The sequence below is a fragment of the Agelaius phoeniceus genome, chromosome 38 (assembly GCF_051311805.1).
Source record: "Agelaius phoeniceus isolate bAgePho1 chromosome 38, bAgePho1.hap1, whole genome shotgun sequence".
NCBI classification, from domain to species: Eukaryota; Metazoa; Chordata; class Aves; order Passeriformes; family Icteridae; genus Agelaius; species Agelaius phoeniceus.
In genome coordinates, this window is record NC_135304.1 from 953,221 (window position 1) to 962,809 (window position 9,589).

General features: G+C 57.6%; 1 protein-coding gene across 1 annotated transcript; it reads left to right on the top strand.

Moving 5' to 3' along the window:
• The first annotated feature begins 1,093 nt into the window (after window positions 1–1,093).
• LOC129133906 (solute carrier family 22 member 6-like) lies at window positions 1,094–8,959 on the top strand. Its single transcript, XM_054653586.2, has 11 exons — window positions 1,094–1,117; window positions 2,013–2,416; window positions 2,686–2,789; window positions 3,138–3,292; window positions 4,027–4,195; window positions 4,481–4,604; window positions 5,534–5,643; window positions 6,307–6,521; window positions 6,949–7,057; window positions 7,638–7,841; window positions 8,666–8,959. The coding sequence occupies exons 2-11, from the start codon at window positions 2,051–2,053 to the stop codon at window positions 8,733–8,735; spliced, it is 1,626 nt and encodes a 541-aa protein (XP_054509561.2). The 5' UTR covers window positions 1,094–1,117; window positions 2,013–2,050; the 3' UTR covers window positions 8,736–8,959.
• Window positions 8,960–9,589: the final 630 nt, after the last annotated feature.

The following is a 9,589-nucleotide window of genomic DNA, read 5'->3' on the forward strand; positions in this document are numbered from 1 at the left end:
GGAGTCAAACGTTAACCGGGACCGGGGCGGCCTTAAATAGGAGCGGGGCCAGGCCGGGGGCAGGGCAGGGCCATGGGGTGGTAGCGGGCGCCGAGGGCTCCGGATCTGGTGCTGGGAGAGGCCGGGAGTGACCGGGAGTGCCCAGACAGGTGAGTGATCAATACCGAGATCAATGGGTCACGGAGAGCCCGGCGAGGCCAGGAGAGAGATCAAAGATCAATAGTGGATCGATGGAGAGGAGGGCTGATCAATGGAGAGATTATGGGTCAGAAGGTTGATCAATAGGGAGATTGAAATAAATAAATCAGCAAATAGAGGGGTTAAAGGTCAATAAATCAATCAAAAGAGCAATTAAAGGTCAATAAATCAATCAATTGGAAGATTACAGGCCAAGAGATCAATACAGAGCTTAAGATTGATCATTGATCAGTAGATTATAAATCCATAACTGGATCATTAGAAGGATTGATGGAGAAGAAGAGCATTATTCTGATTGGTCGATCATGGTTCAATAGATTCGTCAATATAAAAATAGAGACCATTATATGATCAATTAACAGATTAGAGATCAATTTATTGGTACTAGAGATACACAGACTAACAGATGGATCAATAGAGATCCCCCCAGATTAATAGATTGATTGATCATGCCATCAATAGATTAATAGATCAATCAATAGTTCAGTAGATCAATAACAGAAATATATGGATCAATAATGCATAAAGAGATCATGGACAAATTATGAGCAACCTATTATAGATAAGGGGAGTCTAGTGATCAATAATTTATCAATACAGAAAGAACTTGCTGCATTGATTGGCAATTGATAAATCAATCAATAGGTTGATTATCAGCAGAAAATCGATTTGTTGATCGGCTAAGGATCAATAAACGGGCAGAGAGAGCAGAGAGATCCATTGATCCATGGATTGATCGATTGACCGGGGGGTGAAGGAGGGGCCGGGGGGGGCGGGGCTGAGAGAGGGGCGGCCGGAGGGACAGAGGGACGGCCGGACGGACAGAGGGACGGCCGGAGAGCCCGGACAGTCCCGAGAGTCCGAGCCGGAGCCGGGAGCGGCCGAGAGAGGAGGAGGAGGAGGAGGAGGAGGAGAACAGGTGGGGATCGATTGATCGTGAGGGATCTGAGGGATCAGTGGGATGGGGGAGAGAGGATTGATTGATTGATTAATAGATGGATTAATAGATTGATTAACTGGGAAGGGATGGGGGGGAGCTGAGAGCAAGAAATGATCAGTGATTGATTGATTGATTGATTGATAAAGTGAGAGTGACGGCGATAGGTGGATTGAGGAATAGATAATAGATCAATATATTGATAGATCAGAGAGATTGATCTATCAACAGACAGATAAATAGAGATCAATAGATTGATAGATTGGTCAGCAGATTGATCAATCAGGCTGATAGATAAATCCACTGATCAAGGGATGGATCAATCTGTTAACACATCAGTCGATCCATCTGATAGACCAATAAATTGATTGATTGATTGATTGATTGATTGAGCAATCAATAGGTGATCGAGTGTCCTTGTGCCATTCTGGGGACTGTCCACTCTCGTCCATCCACCCTTGGCCACTCTGTGTCCTTCCTCCACCCCTGGGGCCAACCCTCATCCTCCTCCCTTCCCCCCTTGGTCACCCATTGGTCACCCCCTGGTCACCCCCTGGCCACCCATTGGTCACCTCTCTGCTGAGCACCCAGACCATCCCTGACCTCTCCTGACCCCTCCTTTGGTCATCCCTGGATCTGTCCATCCCCTGACCACCCTTTGGCCATTCCCTGACCACCCTTTGGCCACTCCTTGACCACCTTGCTCCATTCTCCTTGCTCCATTCCCTGACCACCCTTTGGCCATCCCTGACCACCTTGCTCCACTCTCCTTGCTCCATTCCCTGACCACTCTTTGGCCATTCCCTGACCACCCTTTGGCCATTCCTTGACCACCCTTTGGCCATTCCTTGTCCTTTCCTCCTCTTCCCCTCCACAGCTGACCAGGCCCCTGTCCAGCTCCGTCCCCCTCCGGCCATGTCCTTCGTGGAGCTGCTGTCCCGCCTGGGTGGCATGGGCCGCTTCCAGGTGACCTACGTGGCCGCGCTGGCCGTGCCCCTGCTCATGCTGGCCAGCCACAACCTCCTGCAGAACTTCACCGCCGGCATCCCCGAGCACCACTGCCGGCCCCGGCCCGCGGCCAACGCCACCGAGGTGCCCCTGGTGGTGTCCATCCCCTGGGACGGCCACCGCCGGCCGCAGAGCTGCCGCCGCTACGTGGAGCCCCAGTGGCACCTCCTGGACGTCAACGGCTCGGCCAACGGCACCGAGGCGGCCACCGAGCCGTGCCACGACGGCTGGACCTACCTGGACGGCATCTTCAGCGACACCATCGTCACCGAGGTCAGGGAGGGGGACACCACAGGGTCCCTCAGGGCGGGGGATGCTGGTGTGCCTCTAGTGGCCCCATGGTGACCCTGTGGTGTCCCGGTGGTGACCCCCATGATGACCCCCATGGTGACCCCATGGTGTCCCTGTGGTGTCCCTGGTGGTGATCGCCATGATGACCCCCATGGTGACCCTGTGGTGTCCCCATGGTGTCCCTGTGATGACCCCCATGGTGACCCCCATGGTGACCCCCATGGTGACCCCGTGTCCCCTCCCGGTGGCAGTGGGACCTGGTGTGTGACTCCAAGAAGCTGAGGCAGGTGGCCCAGTCCATCTACATGGCCGGGATCCTGCTGGGCTCCACCCTCTTTGGGATCCTCTCCGACAAGTGCGTTGGACTGGGAGGGACTGGGAGGAACTGGGAGGGACTGGGAGGAACTGGGAGGGACTGGGAGGGACTGGGAGGGACTGGGAAGGGGGAGAGGGGTGTGGTGTTCTCTGCTCCCTCTGGGCCCCACTGTCCTGGTGTCCCCATGGTTCCCCTCTGTCCCCACGTCACTCCCAGTGCTCCCAGTGCCCATATTCTTCATCCCAGTGTTCCCAGTGCCTTGTGTGCCCATCCCAGTGCCCACATCCCCAGCCCAGCATCTCCAGAACCCAACATTCTCCCATCCCAGTACCTCCAGTTCCCCATGTCCCTCACCCCAGTGCTCCCAGCGCTGCCGTGTCCCCGCAGGTTCGGGCGCCGGGCGCTGCTCACCTGGTGTTACCTGCAGCTGGGGGCCACGGGGGTGGGCACAGCGGCCGCCCCCTCCCTCCTGGTGTACTGCGTGTGCCGCTTCCTGACCGGGCTGGCCATGGCCGGCGTGTCCCTCAACTCCGCCTCCCTCTGTGAGACTCCGCCCCGGGGACCCCCAGCCCAGGGACCCCCAGCCCAGGGACCCCCAGCCCAGGGACCCCCAGCCCAGGGAGGGACCCCCAAACCAGGGAGGGACCCACACATCCTCCCCAAAACGCAATGACCCATGGGAGGGTCCCAACCCCACCTCATTAACCCAAACCCACCCCCAATGACCCAACCCTATTGACCCAACCCCAACCCCACTGACCCAACGCCACCACCCCATTGACCCATGGGAGGGTTGTGGCCCCAAACCCATCCCACTGACCCAACCCCAACCCCATTGATCCAACCCCCATTGACCCAACCCAACCCCATTGACCCCACCCCACTCCATTGACCCAACCCAACCCCATGGACCCAACTCCAACCCCACTGACCCAACCCCATTGACCCAATCACACTGACCCAACCGAACCGCGTTGACCCAACCCCACTCCCCTAACCCAACCCCAACTCCATTGACCCAAACCCAACCCCATTGACCCAATCCCAACTCCATTGACCCAAACCCAACCCCATTGACCCAAACCCATCCCACTGACCCAACCCCAACCCCATTGATCCAATCCCCATTGACCCAACCCAACTCCATTGACCCAAACCCAACCCCACTGACCCAACCCCACTGACCCAACCCCACCCCACTGACCCATGAGGAACCCAAGCCCCAAGCCCACCCAGGCCCCCTCGGGCCGGCCCCTGACCCTACGGCCATGCCCAGGCATGGAGTGGATCCCGACGGAGGCGCGGGCCGTGGTGGGCACCATCAATGGCTACTGCTACACCCTGGGCCAGTTCGTGCTGGCGGCCGCGGCCTTCGGGCTCCCGCGCTGGCGGCAGCTCCAGCTCGCCGTGTCCCTGCCCTTCTTCGTCTTCTTCTTTTACTCCTGGTAAGGGAACCCCTGGTGTCCACCCCCAGTGTCCATCACTAATGTCCATCCCTGGTGTCCATCCCCAGTGTCCATCACCAGTGTCCATCTCCTGTGTCCATTCCTGGTGTCCACCCCCAGTGTCCATCCCTGTCCCCCCCAGTTTGGGGTCCTTTGGGGGCGGCGGGTCCGGGGGGTGTTGGGGACCCCCAGGTGTCACCTGTCCCCCCCCAGTTTGGGGTCCTTTGGGGGCAGTTTGAGGCCAGGGGATGTTCAGGACCCCCAGGTGTCACCTTTTCCCCCCAGGCTGTACGTGGAGTCCGCGCGCTGGCAGGTGACCTCGGGCAGGCCCGACCTGGCCCTGCGGGGGCTCCGCAAGGTCGCGAGGGTCAACGGCCGGAAGGAGGAGGGGGACAAGCTCAGCGAGGAGGTGGGGAGGGGTCTGGGGGTCGCCCAGGTCCCTCTGAACCCCCAAATCCCTTTGATCTGCCCCTAATTCCCCCCAGTTTGCCGGCACCTTCCCCTCCATCCCTGGCCCGCCCTGATCCTGGGGGATCCCCCAAATCCTCCCCTGTTCTCCCATCGATCCCCCCATTCCCTCTCTCCTCGACCCCAAACCTCCCCCAGACCCCTTGGATCCCCCCCAGATCCCTCGGAACCCCCCGGGTCCCTCTGATCCCACCCCAGACCCCTCCAGATCACCAGAATCCCCCCTTAGACCCCTTGAATCGCCTCCAAGCCCCCCGGATCCCCCTCCCCAGCCCCCTGGAGCCCTCCCCGGGGTGGATCCCCCAGATCCCAGGGCAGATCCCGGGGCAGATCCCAGGGCGGATCCCAGGGCGGATCCCAGGGCGGATCCCGGGGCCGATCCAGGGGCAGATCCTGGGGCAGATCCTGGGGCAGATCCCGGGCGGATCCCAGGGCAGATCCTGCAGATCCAGGGGCAGATCCTGGGGCAGATCCCAGGGCAGATCCAGGGGCAGATCCCAGGGCAGATCTCAGGACAGATCCCGGGGCGGATCCCAGGGCGGATCCCAGGGCAGATCCCAGGGGCAGATCCTGGGGCAGATCCCGGGGCAGATCCCAGGGTGGATCCCGCAGATCCCGGGGCAGATCCAGGGGTGGATCCCAGGGCAGATCCCGGGGCGGATCCCAGGGCAGATCCCAGGGCAGATCCTGGGGCGGATCCTGCAGATCCCAGGGCAGATCCCAGGGCAGATCCCAGGGCGGATCCCAGGGCGGATCCCAGGGCGGATCCAGGGGCGGATCCAGGGGCGGATCCCGGGGTGGATCCCAGGGCAGATCCCAGGGCGGATCCCAGGGCGGATCCCAGGGTGGATCCCGCGTTCTCCCCCGCAGGCCCTGCGGGCTCTGGTGCGCCGGGAGCCGCCGCTGCCGGGCGGGGCCGTGGCCGCGCTCGTCCGCACCCCCGGCATGAGGATGGTGTCATGCGGGGTCTCCTTCGTCTGGTGAGTCCCGGCAAAAAACTCTATTTTTGGTACAAAAACACTATTTGGTGGAAAAAACCTATTTGGGGGAAAACTCCCTATTTCGGGGAAATAACTCATCAAATTTTGGGCAAAAATCCCTGATTTTGGATGCGTAAAACCACCTTTTGAGGGAAAAATGCCACCACCTTTTGGGGCAATTTTTTGGGGAAACTTCACGTGTTGGGGAAAAACATCTTTTTGGGGAAAAAAATATCTATGGGGAAAAAAATCCCCACGTTTATTGGGGAAAAAAACCTCACGCTTTTGGGCAAGAAATACCTTTGGGGGACACAACTTGTGTCCACCTTTTGGGGTAAAATCCCCATAGTTTTGGGAAAAAATTCACACTTTTTGGGTCAAACCTACAACTTTTGGGGCAAAAAATCGTCTCTTGGGACCAAGGCACACTTTAGGGCAAACCTCGATCTTTTGGGACAATCTCCATCTTTTGGCACAACCTCCAATTTTTGGGGACAACTCCATCTTTAGGGCAAACCTCCATCTTTTGGGACAATCTCCATCTTTTGGGACAACTTCAATTTTTTGGGACAAACTCCATCTTTTGGGATAACCTCCATCTTTGCAGTCCCAACCACTCAATGTTGGGTGGTTTTGGTGCTGATTTTTTGGATTTTGGTGCAGGTTCTCCACCAGCTTCGCCTACTATGGGTTGGCCATGGACCTGCAGGGCTTCGGCTTCAACGTGTACCTGAGCCAGCTGGTGTTCGGCGCCGTGGACATCCCGGCCAAGCTCCTGTCCGTGCTGGTCATCTCCTGCCTCGGCCGGCGCCTGGCCCAGGGCGGCTCCCTGGCGCTCTCCGGGCTCTGCATCCTGGCCAACATCTTCGTGCCCAGCGGTGGGAGCGGCCACCGGGAGCGATGGGATGGGATGGGACAGGGAGGGACACGGGGCAGGGATGGAGGAGAACGGGGTGGAGGAAAGGAGGATGGAGGAGAAGGGGATGGAGGACAATGGGATGGAGAAGAATGGGATGGAAGACAATGGGATGGAGGAGAAGGGGATGGAGGAGAAGGGGATGGAGGAGAAGGGGATGGAGGAGAAGGGGATGGAAGCTTTGAGAATGCAGGGATGGAGGAGAATGGAATAGAGAACAATGGGATGGAGAATGGGTTGGGATGAAGGGATGATGAAGGACCATCAGTGGGATGAAGGGTCATTGAAGAATGGTCACTGGAGGGGTGAAGGGTCATCAGGGGGCGCAAGGTCACCATAGGGGTGACCGGTGGGTGGACACTGAGGAGCCGAGGCTGCTGTGTCCGCAGAGCTGCCGACGCTGCGCATGGCCTTCGCCGTGGTGGGGAAGGGCGCCTTGGCCGCCTCCTTCAACTGCGCCTACATCTTCACCGGGGAGCTCTTCCCCACCGTCATCAGGTGGGTGGGGTCACCCAGCCCCGCCCCACCCAGCCAGGCACCAGCCACGTGCCAACCCCGCCTTCCATCAACCCAACCAATCATTAATGCAACCACTCATTAATGCAACCACTCATTAACGCAACCACTCATTAATGCAACCACTCGTTAATGCAACCACTCATTAACCCAACCAACCATCAACCCAACCAATCATCAACCCAACCAACCATCAACCCAACCAATCATCAACGCAACCACTCATTAACGCAACCACTCATTAACGCAACCACTTGTTAACCCAACCACTCGTTAACCCAACCACTCGTTAACCAACCACTCATTAACCCAACCACTCATTAACGCAACCAACCATCAATCCAACCATTGACCATTCCATCCATCATCCATCCATCATCCATCCATCATCCATCCATCATCCATCCATCCATCCATCATCCCCCATCCATCCCTCCACCCATCCATGAATCCCTCTGTCCACCCCTTGTCCATCCCTCTGTCCACCCCTTGTCCATCCCTCTGTCCACCCCCGTGTCCCTCCCTCTGTCCACCCTGTGTCCATCCGTCCATCCCTCCGCAGGCAGACGGGGATGGGCCTGGGGGGCACCATGGCTCGCGTGGGCAGCATGGTGGCCCCCCTGGTGCGGATGCTGGCCGACGTCACCCCGGTGCTGCCCCTGGTCATCTACGGCGCCGCGCCCATCGTCTCGGCCATCGCCACCTGCTTCCTGCCCGAGACCCGCAACGCGCCCCTGCCCGAGACCGTCAAGGACGTGGAGAGGAGGTGAGGACGCCCCAAAACCCCCCGAGACCCTCCGAGACCCTTCCCTGGGGGAACGCCCCTGTTTGGGGTGGGGTTGGTTCTTGGAGGAACCCGGGAGCTTTGGGGATGGAAAGGGATGGAGAAGGATTGGGCTGGGATGGAGGTTTGGGGGTTGGGTTGGGTTGAAGGTTTGGAGTTGGGAAGAAATTTTGGGGTTGGGATGAAGGTTTGGGGTTGGGATAAAGGTTTTGGGTTGGAATTAAGGTTTTGGGGTTGGGTTGGGATGAAGGTTTTGGGTTAAGATGGAGATTTTGGGTTGGGATGAAATTTTGGAGTTGGGATGGAGGTTTTGGGGTTGGGATGAAGGCTTTGGGATGGGATGAAGGTTTTGGGTTGGGATGGAGGTTTTGGGGTTGGAATTAAGGTTTTGGGGTTGGGTTGGGATGAAGGTTTTGGGTTAAGATGGAGGTTTTGGGTTGGGATGAAGGTTTTGGGGTTCGGTTGCGATGAAGGTTTGGGGTTGGGATGAAATTTTGGGGTTGGGATGAAGGTTTTGGGTTGGGATGAAGGTTTGGGGTTAAGATGGAGGTTTTGGGTTGGGATGGGATGAAGGTTTTGGGTTAAGATGGAGGTTTTGGGTTGGGATGAAGGTTTTGGGGTTGGGTTGGAGGCTTTGGGGTTGGGTTGGAGGTTTTGGGGCCAGGAAGGGTTGACACCTTTAGCAACACCTGAACATTTTGGGGAGAACCTTGAAGGTTTTGGGAAGGGTTGAAAGTTCTGGGATCGGGAAGGACGAAAATTTCGTGGATTTCGGGGATTTTTGGGAGCCTTTGGGGTCCCTCCAGGGCGGGTCACCTGGAGGACGACGACGTCGCCGTCCCCCTGAGCAGCACCAAGAGCCAGGACGGCGCCTGAGGGGGGGATTGGGGACCCCCGGGGGGATTTTGGGGCCGGGACCCCCCTGGAGTCCCCCCCAGCCCCTCCCCCCCCGGGTTATTTATTCAAATTCAATCCCAATAAAATCTCGTGGGAATTTCGGGATCCGGCTCCGCCCGCGGCCGTTCTGGGAGGGGCCGAGGGATTTGGGGGCGTCCCCACCCCCAAAGGGGGCTCAGACATCAGGGACCCCCCCCCCCGAGCTCGTTAACGAGCGTTAATTGGAATTCCCGCAGCTCGGCGGCCTTTGCCCCAATTCCGGCGATTTGGCTGCAAAATAAATCTGGGAACGGGATTAATTCGCATTTCCAGGCAGGGGGAAAAACCTAAACGGGGCAGATTTAACCCAAAAAAAGGACAGAACAACCTCACCACAGGCTCTTGGAAAAGCCAAATCCCAATCCCAAAACTGGGATTTTTAACACCAAAAAAAAGGGCAGAACAACCTCAGGATGGGCCCTTGGAAAAGCCAAATCCCAATCCCAAAACTGGGATTTTTAACACCAAAAAAAAGGGCAGAACAACCTCAGCACGGGCCCTTGGAAAAGCCAAATCCCAATCCCAAAACTGGGATTTTTAACACCAAAAAAAAAGGGCAGCACAGCCTCAGGATGGGCCCTTGGAGAAACCACATCCCAATCCCAAAATTGGGATTTTTCACCCCAAAAACCAGGCAGCACCACCTCAGTCTCAGCCCTCAGAGAAGCCACATCCCATCCCCCCCAAACTGGGCTTTTTTTACCCCAAATCCAGGAACCCACCAGCCCCAAAATCCTCCATTTTTGCCCCAAATCCACATTGTGCTCTCAAATCCCAATTTTTGCCCCCAAATC